General features: G+C 41.9%; 1 protein-coding gene across 1 annotated transcript in view; it reads right to left on the bottom strand.

Moving 5' to 3' along the window:
• LOC138658195 (neuronal acetylcholine receptor subunit alpha-7-like) overlaps positions 1-16,133 on the bottom strand; it is a 343,558-nt gene that overhangs the window by 252,061 nt on the left and 75,364 nt on the right. Inside the window, exon 3 of the mRNA XM_069745709.1 lies at positions 5,352-5,396. Within this exon, the coding sequence (XP_069601810.1) occupies positions 5,352-5,396 (45 nt within the window). The remainder of the gene's footprint in view (positions 1-5,351; positions 5,397-16,133) is intronic.

Genomic DNA, 16,133 nt, shown 5'->3' with positions numbered 1-16,133 from the left:
GAGATCCGGACTATCCATGATATTGACCTTATGTGTCTTTTTTCAAGGAATGTTTTCACATTTTTTTGAATATGGCAGTATGCATTATCATCTTGAAAAATGATTTCATCATCCCCATCGTTTCAATTGATGGGATAAGAAAAGTGTCCAAAATATCAACATAAACTTTTACATTTATTAAAGACATAATGACAGCCATCTCCCCAGTGCCTTACCTGACATGCAGCCCCATATCATCAATGACTGTGGAAATTTGCATGTTCTCTTCAGGCAGTCATCTTTATAAATCTCATTGGAACGGCACCAAACAAAAGTTCCAGCATCATCACCTTGCCCAATGCAGATTCGCGATTCATCACTGAATATGACTTTCATCCAGTCATCCACAGTCGGCGATTGCTTTTCCTTAGCCCATTGTAACCTTGTTTTTTTCTGTTTAGGTGTTAATGGTGGCTTTCGTTTAGCTTTTCTGTATGCAAATCCCATTTCCTTTAGGCGGTTTCTTACAGTTCGGTCAGACGTTGACTCCAGTTTCCACCCATTTGTTCCTCATTTGTTTTGTTGTGCATTTCCTGTTTTGGAGACATATTGCTTTAAGTTTCCGGTGTTGACACTTTGATGTCTTCCTTGGTCTACCAGTATGTTTGCCTTTAACAACCTTCCCATGTTGTTTGTATTTGGTCCAGATTTTAGACACAGCTGTGAACAACCAACATCTTTTCCAACATTGGGTGATGATTTAACCTCTTTTAAGAGTTTGATAATCCTCTCCTTTGTTTCAATTGACATCTCTCATGTTGGAGCCTTGATTCATGTCAGTCCACTTTGTGCAACAGCTCTCCAAGGTGTGATCACTTCTTTTTAGATGCAGACTAACAAGCAGATATAATTTGATGCAGGTCTTATTTTTGGGAATGAAAATTTACAGGGTGATTCCATTATTTTTTCCTCAAAATTGAGTGATTCCATAATGTTTTCCTTATGCTTGGTTAAAAATAGTAACCATTACTGACTACCACATTTGTTTATCTTGATTTCTGTTAGTGTTTCTTAAAGCTAGAAAGTTGCCATTTGAAATGACTTTAGTTTTGTGCCATGTCTGTGATCTGCTTTTTTTCTATAAAATTAACCAACTGAATGAACATTCTCCACGGCCGGTGATTCCATAATTTTTGCCAGGGGTTGTATATGTATGTGTATATATATATATATATATATATATATATATATATATACACCATGTATACTTGTGTATAAGCCAAGTTTTTTCAGCACATTTTTTTGTGCTGAAAATGCCCCCCTCAGCTTATACAGGAGTCAATTGTTCCAGAAAGACGGTGGGGGAGAGGAGCAGCGCAGCAGAGGGTCACAGAGGCCGTAGCCGGCGGCTGTGGCTAAAGCCTGTGCTGCTGCTGAAGAGAAATTAATATTAATTTCTCTTATAGGATGCACAGTTACTGCTGCAGCTGCCGGCTTCCAGCAACTGTAAAAAAAAAAGCAAAAAACCCCACAAACTTCTACTTACCTTCTTGCACGCCCTCGCAGCATTTCGTTCACTCCAACGCCAGCAGCAATTCCTGTAGAATGATCACTAGTGTTGAGCATTCCGATACCGCAAGTATCGGGTATCGGCCGATATTTGCGGTATCGGAATTCCGATCCCGAGTTCCGATATTTTTGCGATATTGGGAATCAGGATCGGGATGAATATTTATGTGTAAAATAAAGAATAAAAATAAAAAATATGAATATACTCACCCTCGGACGCGCCCTGGTTGTAACCGCTGCAACCGGCAGTATCCGTTCCTAAGAATGAGCGAGTGAAGGGCCTGCAATGATGTCGCGGCTTGTGATTGGTCGCGTGAGCGGTCACGCGACCAATCACAAGCCGCGACATCATCGAAGGTCCTTCACCTGCTCATTCTTAGGAACGGAGGCTGCCAGTTACACCGCTAAGGTCCAGGGCCCGCCGGAGTGGTGAGTATATCCATATTTTTTATTTTTATTCTTTATTTTTTACATGAATATGGATCCCAGGGCCTGAAGGAGAGTTTCCTTTCCTTCAGACCCTGGGAACCATTCCAGGATACATTCCGATATTTGTGTCCCATTGACTTGTATTGGTATCGGGTATCGGTATCGGCGATATCCGATATTTTTCGGATATCGGCCGATACAATCCGATACCAATACTTTCAAATATTGGAAGGTATCGCTCAACACTAGTGATCACATGACCCCGCTCATTAAGGTAATGAATATTTATCCCTCTCCACTCCCATAGGTGTGGAGTGAATATTCATTATCTTAATGAGCGGGGCCACATGATCACTCGGCCTGAAGAACTGCTGGCACCGGAACAAGATGCAGCGAGAGCATGCAAGCAAGGTATGTAGGATTTTTTTTATGGGAACCATGCAAACAGGGATAGAGGATAAGGTGCCATACAAGGACAACGATGGGGGAGCCATGCATACAGGGACAGAGACTGGTGAGCCATGCATATAAGGACAGGGAGGGGGAGCCATGCATACAAGGACAGGGATCAGTGAGGCATGCATACAAGGACAGGGACCAGTGAGCCATGCATACAAGAACAGGGAGGGGGGAGTCATGTATACAAGGACAGGGATAGGAAGCCATGCATACAAGGACAGGGAGGGGGGAGTCATGTATACAAGGACAGGGATAGGAAGCCATGCATACAAGGACAGGACAGGGGAGTCATTCATACAAGGACAGGGATGGGTAGCCATGCGTACAAGGACAGGCATGGGGGAGCCATGCAGACAAGGACAGGGAATGGGAGCTATGCATACCAGGATAGGGATGAGGGGATAATGCATACCCGGCTTATACGCGAGTCAATAAGTTTACCCAGTTTTTCGTGACAAAAGTAGGTGCCTCGGCTTATACTCGGGTCGGCTTATACTTGAGTATATATGGTATATATATTTGGTATCTCCGAATTCATAAAAGTCTGGTCTATCAAAATATAAAATTAATCAACTCATATGGTAGAATCTACAAAGAGAAAAAATCTAAAAGACAGAATTAGTTTTTTTTGTCACTGCACCTCCCTAAATAAATGCACTAAAAAGCAATCAATATGTATCACAAATTGAGATCAAGAAAACTGACAGCTCGATGGCAAAAAGTAGGCCCAACAGAGCTACACTGATGGTAAAATAAAAACAAATTTTGGAATATGGTGGCACAAACCAATATTTTTTTTCACTAAATTAATCCTATTGATAGCTGCACTTCAAATTTGTCCAATTTCAGATGTCATTATTGAGGGCACATCTTAGCTTTGGCATTATGGCTGCAGCAATTGCATCTCCCAAAATGTAAAGGATAATTTCCAAATTATTAAGTTATCACATATCCATTTGATATAAGATAACTTAATGATGGCTAAGGGTCCAAAGACTAGTACCCACCAGGATCCCAAGATTGTGGTTGTGGAACCTGAGAATCAGGCTCCGTGGAGAATGGAGCAGTGTCATGCATGGTTGACCTCTACTTCATTCACTGTCTGTGGGACTTCACTGCTTTTAATTAAAGTGGCCCTTCACCCTGGGACTGAAAAGTGGGCAGCACAGTGGCTCAGTGGTTAGTATTGCAGCCTTGCAGCGCTGGGGTCCTGGGTTCAAATCCCACCAAGGACAACATCTGCAAGGAGTTTGTATGTTCTCCCCGTCTTTGCGTGGGTTTCCTCCGGGTACTCCGGTTTTCTCCCAGTGATAGATTGTGAGCCCCATTGGGGACAGTGATGATAATGTATGTAAAGTGCTGCAGAATAATATAGTGCTATATAAGCAAAGCATAATAAACAAATATACATTTCTCATGCATAGTCAGTGTCACCCAAACTAATACCGTCTATTTGCCTTCCACTATCTACTCTACTCAGTGTTCTGCTACTCCTGCTTCGAAGTTGACCGACAAAGTGGCATGGAGCGCGCAATAGTTAGTCTAAACCTTGCCTCATCTGCATTCTCTACCTCACAACACAGAAAAGACAAGGAAAAGGCATAGTTTACCTTACCTCAGCAATCCCCAAACCACTGCTGTGGCCATTTTGAGAACAGGAGAAAACTGAAACCTAATGTGTTTTAAAGGGAACCTGTCACCCCCAAAATCGAAGGTGAGCTAAGCCCACCGGCATCAGGGGCTTATCTACAGCATTCTGTAATGCCCAGGGGCGGTCCGATCTGATGGGCGTCGCAGTCCGTGACCTCCCATCTTCATAAGATGACGTCCTCTTCTTGTCTTCATGCTGCGGCTATGGCGCAGGCGTACTTTGTCTGCCCTGTTGAGGGCAGAGCAAAGTACTGCAGTGTGCAGGCGCTGGGCCTCTCTGACCTTTCCCAGGACCTGGGCACTGCAGTACTTTGCTCGTAAGAAGATGGGAGGCCCCGAACAGCGACACCCATCGGACCGGAGCGTAGCGGGACTGCCCCTGGGTGAGTATATTCTAACCTCTTTACCTCTTTTTTCAGGATACATTGGGGCTTATCTACAGCATTCCAGAATGCTGTAGATAAGCCCTTGATGCCGGTCTGCTTAGCTCACCTTCGATTTTGGGGGTGACAGGTTCCCTTTAAGTTAAATGGGTTGTCTGGTATGCAGTCACTCTGTGTGACTGCAGACTTATAAATCCCGCCAGGGCACGCACTGTGTGCTGCGAAGATTTGTTGGTTTCTGAGCCAGGAACAGTGGTGATGTATGCGAAATGCACACTTCCGGGCAGAAGCCTTCTCAATACACTTGTATTGAGTGAGGCCGTAGCCTGTCTAGTAACTTGTGCGCTGCCATCTAATGGGCATGGCCTCGCTCCATACAAGTGTATGGAGCGAGTCAGAACCCACTAGTCAGGCTCTGACCAGGAATATGCATATCATATCACCCCTGTTACTGGCTCAGAAACCGGCGAATCCTTGCAGTACACAGTGCTTGCGCTGGGGGTATTCATAAGTCTACAGTCACACAGAGTGACTGCAGACTTTTCATTTTAGACCGGACAACCTTTTTAAACTGTGACCTTTTGGGCTTATGTTTACAAAACAGATTAAAAATGTCATGATATATAAATACATAGTCTAACATTTAATCAAGATATAAAACAATTACCATAACAAAAACGCAAACTCATTTATAGATGATTATTTCAATTGCTTTACTATGCCAATGAACCTAAAAAAAGATAGAATGTGATTAAATATGATTTTTAATCGTACTGCAATTTTCTAATTCACAAGTAGTATGTAATTACCTAGATAAGTAAAACCTGGAAAGTAATTTAATGAATTAAATAAAAGCTAATTACATAGAAGTATGCTACTTACAATCTGTAGCCACGCATTTGTAATCAGAACTTGATTCTTTTCATCCTGGAAGAGAAAGAAGAAATCACTGTGATGCTGATTGCTAAAATGACACTGGAAATGTCAATGCTTTTGCTTAATCACCTCCTGAAATGTGATTATGTCAGTTTGGATTTGTTAAATTTACAGTGAAAATGACAAAATGTTCATTATTTAAAGAAGATATCCCATCAAAGTTTACATTCTCTACATTTATTCCAGTCATTATAATATATAGTATTTGGTGCTTACAATTGCACATTTTGCCTTTCTACCCTGCTAATTCTTCTCTTTTCTCTGCTCTATGTAGAAACAGGAAGTCTCTTGTCCGTGCATTTATTATTCCTCTCTTCAACTCTTAACCCAGTTTCTTTGCTCTTTTCCCTTCCAGGGATTTTTACAGTGGCCTATGGCTCATACAGAGAAAAATGACCTCCGGTTTCTACATAGAGCTTAGAAAGATTCAGCTGGTCAGTTTTTAATCATGCCATGTCATAGACCTAATGGAAAAGAGAAGAATTAGCTGGGTAGAAGGACAAAATGAGCAAGTGTAAGTATACAGCGCTATACAATATGATGACTGAAATACATTAATAGGATAAAAACTTTGACAGAAATGCTTCTTTAAAGAGGTTGTCCAGGAATTTTATTGATCATTGATGGATACAGTAGGATACAGTTGTTTACAGATGTTAACATACATTATATAAAAAGACACATGAGCATGTTTTTCTCAATATCTGACATGAAATCAGAATAAACCTTTCCCGTTTTAGGTCAATTAGGATTAACATAATTATTATTATTTGCCAAATGCCAGAATAATGAGAGAGAGAATGTTTTAACGCATTTTTATTACTTACTGCAAAGTCAAAAGTTTACACACATTTCATTAGTATTTGGTACCATTGCCATTAAACTGAATGACTTGGGTCAAACGTTTGGGATATCCTTCCACAAGCTTCTGACAATAGTTGGTTGGAATTTGGGCCCATTCCTCCTGACATAACTTGTGTAACTGATCCAGGTTTGTAGGTCGCCTTGCTCACACCGGCCTTTTCAGCTCTGCTCATACATTTTCAATTGGATTGAGATCAGGGCTTTGTGATGGCCACTCCAAAACATTGAGTTTTTATCCTTAAGCCAATTTGTTAGCATTTTGGCAGTATGCCTTGGGTCATTATCCATTTGGAAGATCAATTTCATCAAAAGCCTTAACTTTCTGGCTGATGTCTTGATATGTTTCTTCAGTATTGTCACATAATGTTGCATTCTCATGATGCCATCTATTTTGTGAAGTGTACCAGTCCCTCCTGCAGCAAAACAACCCCACAACATGATGCAGCCACCCCCATGTTTCACAGTTGGGATGGTGTTCTTAGGCTTCCAAGCTTCTCCCTTTTTCCTTCAAACTTAATGATGGTCATTATGCCCATAAAGTTCAATTTTAGTTTCATCAGACCACACGACATGTCTCCAAAAATTAAGGTCTGGCTTTTTTATGTTTCCTTTGGAGTAATGGCTTCTTCCTGGCAGAGTGGCCTTTCAGCCCATGTTGATACAGTACTTGTTTACTGTGGATATTGACACAATCTTACCAGCTTCCGCCATCATCTTCACAGGGTCTTTTGCTTTTGTCCTTGGGTTGATATGCACATGTAGGACCAAAGCACGTTCATCTCTGGGACACAGAACTCATCTCCGTACTGAGTGGTCTGATGGCTGGATATTCCCATTTTGTTTGTACTTGCATATAATTGTTTGTCAGATGAACGAGGCACCTTCAGGTATCTTGAAATTAGCATAATGAGAAAAACAATCAAAACACCAGAATTGCAGTTTTTTGGCTGCCGCAACAACAGAACAAAATGTAATAACGTGTAATCAAAACATCATATATAAACCACTGTGAAGGCAGTAAAAATATCAGTTTGGGGGGCAAAAATCATACCCTAACACTGTCCCATATCCAAAAAAAGGCAGTGGCCAGCGATCATTGCAGAGTGATCATTGCTGCTATGTGTAGCATAAGCAATCAGAAGATCATAGCTTTTAGTCTCCCATGGATACTATGGAAGCCAGTAAAAAGTAAAAAAAAATGTTTTTATCAATATAGAAAAATATAAAAGTTTAAATCCCCCCCATGCATCCCATTCAAAATAAAATAAAAAATAGACGTTTGTTAGAGCTGTGTTCAGAAGCATCCAACCTATCATTATATAGAAAGAATTAATCCGATCAGGAAACGGCATAACGAGAAAAAAAAATCAAAATGCCAGAATTAAATTTTTGGGGGGTCGCCACGCCTTGCATCAAAATGCAATAACAGGCGATCAAAAGATTGTATCTACACCAAAATGGTATCAATAAAATGTCAGCTATGCACATCAAAATAAGCCCTCACCCAGCCCCAGATCATGAAAAATGCAGGCTCGAAAAATTGCTCTTTTTTCCCCACAAACTTTTGATTTTTTTCACCATTTAATACAAAAAAAAGTTTTAAATGTTTGGAATCTACAAACTCGTAACTACCTGGAGAATCATAATGGTAGGTCAGTTTTATCATTAAGCGAACATATTAAAAAAAACAGAAGCAACAATTGTGGAATTGCACTTTGAATTTTTTTCTCGTTTTCCAGTACAGTATATAGTAAAACCAATGGTGCTGTTCAAAAGTACAACTTGTCCAGGAAAAAAAAACAAGCCCTCACAACGCCATATTGAGGGAAAAAATAAAAAAAGTTATGGCTCTGGGAAGATTGGAAGCAAGAAAAACAACTCAAAAATGGAAAAACCCAAGGTAGTGAAGGGGTTAAATAAATAATTTAAAAAACGCTGCTTATTTTGTATCTTCACAATTGTACTAACACGAATAATAATATTGTCAGGTTAGTTTTACCGTAAAATCAACACTGTAAATGAAACAAAAAAAGATGCAAAATTACACTTTTTTGCTATTTTTCCACACTTTTAATTATTTTCTTTCTTTACAGTGCATCATAGGATAAAATGGATGGTTTCATTCAAAAGTACAACTCGTCCCGCAATAAACAAGCCCTCATTAGGCTATATTGAATAAGAGAAGGAAAAATCAAAAGTGCCAAAACAAAAATTCGCCCGATCCTTAAGGGGTTCGTAAAATGTGTCACAGTAGCATAAGCTCAACAGGATTACTCTAGCAGAATTGATACAGGAAAGAAATATATCTTGGTACCGTGTTAGCCAGTAGATAGAAAAATATTTAGAATTGAGAGTCCTCAGTGGTTGATACCTTTTAATGGCTAACTGAAAAGATGGTAACAAATTGCAAGCTTTCCGACTACATACGTCTCTTCATCAGGCAAAGACTAAAACAAATTCTGAAGAATCACATATTTATGCACAACATCGTATAGAAAAAAAAACCAAAAACACCATGGATAAGCCAGGTGACATGAAGCAAAATTACCATGGGTGAACTCAGAAGTCCTGTGACACAGGTTCTGTGCATAATGGGTATTGTAGGTATACTCAGAAGTCCTGTGACTTCACCCATGGTAATTTTGCTTCATGTCACCTGGCTTATCCATGGTGTTTTTTTCTTTTTTTTTTTCTATACGATGTTGTGCATAAATATGTGATTCTTCAGAATTTGTTTTAGTCTTTGCCTGATGAAGAGACCTGTGTAGTCTCGAAAGCTTGCAATTTGTTACCATCTTTTCAGTTAGCCATTAAAAGGCATCAACCACTGAGGACTCTCAATTCTAAATATTTTTCTAGCAGAATTGTCACTCAAGAAGGAGTGCCTGCCTCAAACGCAACCAGGAAGTAAGGGAGAATACCACTTTTAAATATTAAAGTGCGTTTTAAAATGGGTTTTATTATGTGATAATAAAAATAGATAGCAGGACATTATATGCACAATTTTTTATGATACACAGTAAAGGTTATATTAAAACACGGTTTTTCTTCTCAGTCGGTACAGTGGACAACAAATGGTGAACAGTTGCATTTGCATTCCCTCCTGCAGAAGTAAGAAAAGGATTTGCTACTTTCTGCTTGTTGGGATCCACTATAGTCTTCAGGAAACACAACATAAATAATACTGTGCTCTTAAATGAAAAATATATATAGACACATTGCTCTTTTTGTCAAGAAATGAAATTGCAAACATGGATGTGTAAACAAGCCCTAAGGGCATGTACACATGTATTGTTTTCCCACGATTGCCACATAGATTTTTAAAACACTTTTTTACTTTATTTTATTAAATATGCAATAAGAAAACACAAAATAATTTGTAGAGGAATCTGTGAAAACACCCAACAGAACAGATACGAATGATTGCAAGAGGAATCTGAACTAGTATCTACGACTCTTATAAGCAAATAAAAGAAAGTTATCTGAAAATTGAACCCTGTATCTGGAATACGAGGAAAATACAATATTGTGCTGGATTTTGTCCTGTTAGGAGTCCTCCCGAAAGTTTAATTTAAAGAGAACCTGTGTTAGAAAGGTGCCTGGCCACTGTACTGAAAGCGCAGCTCCCGTGAGAAAATGAACTGCCCCGGAAGCCGCCGGCTTTCAGTCATCAAGCTAGCACGGCTACAGTCATTAGTGACAGTCGTGAGCGGTGACTTTAGCCACTCCAGTACACCTGTATTACTAAGGCCAGTCTCACACGTCCAGATAATTCCGGTACTGGAGAAATCGGTACCGGAGTTATCCGTGTCCGTGTGCTCACGTGGCACATCAGTGTGGCACATGTGCGGCAGCCGTGTGCCACCCGTGTGCCGACTGAGGACCACACGGACCATGCAGGAGACAGCGCTACAGTTAATCGCTGTCCCCTGCATTTGGCGCTGAAGCCGGCATTCATTGCTTCTCCCCAGCAGCATTCGCCGGAGAGAAGGAATAAAAAATCAAGGTTTTTTTATTTTTTTTGTTAAAAATAAAGTTTGGGGTCACCTCCCACCCCCCGTGCACCCACCCGCTTGCAGAGAAATACTCACCCAGCTCCCGCGATGCCTCCTCTCAGCGCCGGCAGCCTGTCCTGTGTGAGTGGTCATGTGGTACGGCTCATTACAGTGATGAATATGCGGCTCCACCCCTATGGGAGGTGACCCCAAACTTTATTTTTAACAAATAAAAAATAAAAAACCTTGATTTTTCATTCCTCCTCTCCAGGATGAATGCCGGCTTCAGCACCAAAAGCAGGGGACAGCGCTTAACTGTAGCACTGTTTCTCCTGTGGCGGTACATGCACAGGGAGGAGAGTGCACACTGTTCTCTGTGTGCATGTGTGCGGGACGCTTTGCGGACCGTGCTGCTGGATAAACGTGGACATGTCTCCGTGTTTTGCACACGGACACACGGTCTGTGAAAATACGCTGACATGTGCAGAGACACATTTATTTTGATGTGTCTACAGCGTCGGACTGGAGTACCTTGGGCCCACCAGAGAAAAATCATTCTTGGGGCCCACCTTGCAGTTATATAGAAATAATACCAATTATGTTCAAAAATGATGTAATATCAAACGTAGTGTTTATTAACCAATAAATAACCAATTTAACTTAATGTATAAGTAACAAACTAAAGAAACACTCCAATACTTTGACAACAATACTTTCAAGGTACATTTCCTTAAAGTAGAAGTCCCACAAATGGAACTTGCATCTAATTTGAGCACGCGGCCCTGTCACACAGTGATGTAAGTGGTGAGGTAGTCAAAATTCTGGCCATCTCTCCACTAACCGCAAAACAGATGCCTGTTCCATTTGTGAGAACCACATCTACTATTCTGGCACATCCTGGAAATATGGGAGCACCCATTAAAGTGCAGTAACAAAAAATGAGTATTGTTTACTAGATAAAAATAAATATTATATAAAACCGATTTTACTAAACAAAATGTATAATTCCCAAAGAAATAGGAATTTCACTTTTCCCAATTTTAAAAATTGGAAATCAAATTTGCCTACAAGCCTTCTCAGCATATTCTTAGAATTTACTCAGTGATGCAAATACGCAACATTAGCTCTAAGCATGATGAGAATAAGCTGGGAATCGGGAATCACCCAGCAGCACCATTGAAGCAGCACATCAAACTTGCCCCACTGAGAAACGGTTTAAAAATTATATGAACATTGTCAACTTTAGTTTTGCATGATTCCTATATTGCCCAGCCACGTAGTATATTGCCCAGCCACGTAGTATATTGCCCAGCCACGTAGTATATTGCCCAGCCACGTAGTATATTGCCCAGCCACGTAGTATATTGCCCAGTCACGTAGTATATTGCCCAGTCACGTAGTATATTGCCCAGCTACGCAGTATATTGCCCAGTCACGTAGTATATTGCCCAGTCACGTAGTATATTGCCCAGCTATGTAGTATATTGCGCAGCCACGTAGTATATTGCCCAGCCACGTAGTATATTGCCCAGCTATGTAGTATATTGCGCAGCCACGTAGTATATTGCCCAGCCACGTAGTATATTGCCCAGTGATGTAGTATATTGCCCAGCCACATAGTATATTGCCAGGCCACGTAGTATATTGCCCAGTGATGTAGTATATTGCCCAGCTACGTAGTATATTGCGCAGCCACGTAGTATATTGCCCAGCTACGTAGTATATTGCGCAGCCACGTAATATATTGACCAGTGACATAGTATATTGCCCAGTGATGTAGTATACAGCACAGAGCCACGTAGTATATTGCCCAGCCACGTAGTATATTGCCCAGTCACGTAGTATATTGCCCAGTGATGTAGTATATTGCCCAGCTACGTAGTATATTGCGCAGCCACGTAGTATATTGCCCAGCCACGTAGTATATTGCCCAGCCACGTAGTATATTGCCCAGTGATGTAGTATATTGCCCAGCCACATAGTATATTGCCCAGCCACGTAGTATATTGCCCAGTGATGTAGTATATTGCCCAGCTACGTAGTATATTGCGCAGCCACGTAGTATATTGCCCAGCTACGTAGTATATTGCGCAGCCACGTAATATATTGACCAGTGACATAGTATATTGCCCAGTGATGTAGTATACAGCACAGAGCCACGTAGTATATTGCCCAGCCACGTAGTATATTGCCCAGTCACGTAGTATATTGCCCAGTGATGTAGTATATTGCCCAGCTACGTAGTATATTGCGCAGCCACATAGTATATTGCCCAGCCACGTAGTATATTGCCCAGCCATGTAGTATATTGCCCAGTGATGTAGTATACAGCACAGAGCCACGTAGTATATTGCCCAGCCACGTAGTATATTGCCCAGCCACGTAGTGTATTGCCCAGCCACATAGTATATTGCCCAGTGATGTAGTATACAGCACAGAGCCACGTAGTATATTGCCCAGCCACGTAGTATAATGCCTTCACGTCACCTGATTTCCTGAGGACCCCTTCCCCACTGTGTCACCTAATTTCTTGAGGGCCCCCTGTGTGCCCCTTTTTGGCCCTTCCCCAGAGGTGAAATGGGGGGAGAGGTGACCCCACAGTAAATTAGGAGACAGTGGGGAAGGGGGACCACAAGAAATTAGAAATTTTCTATGGGGGCCGGACCCCCACCTTGTGTCACCTTTAGATTGCAGGGGGGCCTCCCATAATAACTGTCTCAGTGGCTGTGTAGAACTATGCTGCAGGGTGCAGGCTGCCTGCAGGCATATTTTACTGTAAGTTACACATTACATTAGTGTTAGTGACAATGTACATTACATTAATTAATACTGACTTAGTAGTAATCAGCAAATGTCCGGACCCTCAGCTCCAGCCTTTCCGACTCCGACTGTATGATATTGCAGACAGTGCGCCTGTGCTGCTTGGGCAGGACAGCCAAGCCGACCAATCACAGCACAGCTCATTGTCTGAGGTGTGCTGTGAGCCGAGGTCACACAAAGAAAACTAATGCTGATTGGCTGCATGTCAGCCAATCAGCATTAGAAAACCATAGTCCACACACAGTTTTGGATGATGAAGAGGAGGCGAGGCGGAGTCTAGGTCATGATGCAATGCATCATGGTATGGTTTGTGACTGGTGGTGGGTCTGCTGAGCGGCGAGCCTGAGCCAGTGTTGTGTGCTGCGCAGTGCGTGCGGTGCGTCCGTGTGTGTGTCAGTCTCTCTGTCCTCTCTCAGCTCAGCCTCACACAGTCAGTCAGCTGTTCCTCTGACTGTCCTGGCTGGCTGAGAGGCCGGCATGCACACACCCGCACGCTGCGCACGGGCCGCTCCTATGAATGAACAATAGCAGGCTAGCAGCACTGTCTGTGGGCGTCGGCAGCAGAGCAAACAGCAGCAGGCATTGAGTGAGGTGATGAATCATGTGGTGAGTCTTGTGAAGAAGGAGCTGCCGCGTGGCTGCACTTCTTCACATGATCACATTCACATGATCACAATCACATCACATCATTTCTTCCGTGCGCCGGGCCCCGGCTATTCAATAAAGTGTGCACCGCTTGGTGCACAGTCAGACTCAGCTGTGAGCACACTATGCATGATGCAGCCTGGGCAGAAGCCAGGGACAAATGAAGGAGGCAGGCAGGGCCTGGGGGCGGTGCCCACCGGAGGATTCTCCGGTGTCCCGGTGCCCCAGTCCGACACTGTGTGTCTATGTGAGTCAGTGTCTCCGGTATGTGAGGAAACTGTCACCACAGGTACCGGAGCCACTGACGTGTGAAATTGGCCTAAAATTCAGAGACTTCCAGGTGAAATGAAGTAAATTTTCTCCCGGTACCCAGACTTTCAGTAACGCAGTCAGTCACCTTTCTGATGCTATTAACCAGCAGGTTAACCCTATAGCTGCAGGTTAATACACTGTGTTCCAAATTATTATGCACAAAGAGTTTATAAGTGATAAGGTTAGATTTTTTTTTGTTTGTCATTTAAAGTCATTGATAGTGATGTGTGTCAGGGCTCTTTATATCACTGAAAGCAATTGCAGATACCTGTGCAAATTAGTTTGGCAGGTGTGTCCAAATAAAGGCAAGACTAATTAAGAAGGCTGTTCCACATTATTAAGCAGCCTACATTTTTGGCCAAAATGGGAAAGAAAAAGGATGTGTCGGCTGCTGAGAATCAACAAATTGTGAAGTATTTAGGTCAAGGCATGACTACAATCAACATTGCCAGACAATCATCGCAAAATCAAGAAGTATGTAGCTGATTCCCAGCATACACGTGTGCGTGCTGATAAGGAAAAATTGAGGACTCTTTCCAACAGGCAATTGTGTAAGGTTAAAAGAGCAGCTGCAAAAATGCCTTGCCATAGCAGAAGACAAGTTTTTGAAGGTGCTGGTGCCTCCAACGTCCCCAGAACAACAAGATGCAGGGTCCTTCAAAGGTTTGCAGCTGTGCGTAAGCCATCCTGTCGACCACCTCTATCCACTGCACACAAGCAGAAACGGCTCCAGTGCCAAACGATACATGAAGACTGACTTCCAAACTGTTTTGTTCACCGATGAGCGCCATGCAACGCTCGATGGTCCAGATGGATGGAGTGGAGGATGGCTGGTTGATGGACACCCCATGAAAACACGGCTAAGGCGCCAACAAGGAGGAGGTGGAGTTATGTTTTGGGGCTGGAATCACGGGGAGAGAGATTGTCGGCCCCTTTATGATCCCTGAAGGGGTAAAGATGAACTCCATAATCTATGTGGAGTTTCTAAAACAACACTTCCTGCCATGGTTCAAGAGGAAGAACCATGCTTTCCGCAGCAAGATCATTTTCATGCATGATAATGCACCGTCTCATGCTGCAAAAAACACATCTGCATCTCTGGCTGCTATGGGCATAAAAGAGGACAAACTTATGGTGTGGCCACCATCTTCCCATGACCTCAACCCCATTGAGAACCTCTGGAGCATCATCAAAAGGAGTGTCTATGATGGAGGGAGGCAGTTCACATCTAAGCAACAGCTATGGGAGGGTATTCTGTCCACATGCAAAACAATTGAAGCAGAAACCATCCAAAAACTGACAAATTCAATGGACGAGAGAGTTCAGAAGCTTCTTTCGAACAAGGGGTCCTATGTGCAAATGTAACATCACCTAGAATAAAGTTTTCACTTGAAAACTGTTTGATTTCATTTTGTAATAAGCTGATAATGCTTATAACTTCACAACTGACCATTTTTTTGTTCAAAATTAAAAAAAAAGGTTGAAAATTCTGCTGTGCATAATAATTTGGAACATGCATTTTGAGTGTTTATTTTTTTTTTAAAAAGATACTGTTTTCATAGGCAGTTTGTTCCAAAACATTGCAATTATACTAGAATAGTAGATGACTGGAAAATAACAATGACTGCAATTCAGATAGGTAATTTAGAGAAAATATGAGGAAATATTATTTGCATAATAATTTGGAGCACAGTGTTGTGTTATCCAATGTGACAGGTTTCCTTCAGTTTTCACATTCAAACATATTAAACTGGCAAAAAACAAAAAGATCAAAGAACTTACAGTATGAAAATGTTTTACCAAGTAATTATACAACCTTGACTAGTTGTATAAAAGTCACGAGTAGTGTTGAGCATTCCGATACCGCAAGTATCGGGTATCGGCCGATACTTGCGGTATCGGAATTCCGATACCGAGATCCGATATTTTTGTGATATCGGGTATCGGTATCGGAAGTGTAAAATAAAGAATTAAAATAAAAAATATTGTTATATTCACCTCTCCGGCGGCCCCTGGACATCAGCGGGAGGATCCGGCGTCCGGCACGGCTTCTTTCTTCAAAATGCGCGCCTTCAGGACCTGTGGAATGACG

The sequence above is a fragment of the Ranitomeya imitator genome, chromosome 1, assembly GCF_032444005.1.
Source record: "Ranitomeya imitator isolate aRanImi1 chromosome 1, aRanImi1.pri, whole genome shotgun sequence".
Taxonomy (NCBI): domain Eukaryota; kingdom Metazoa; phylum Chordata; class Amphibia; order Anura; family Dendrobatidae; genus Ranitomeya; species Ranitomeya imitator.
This window is presented reverse-complemented; position numbering and strand designations above follow the sequence as displayed.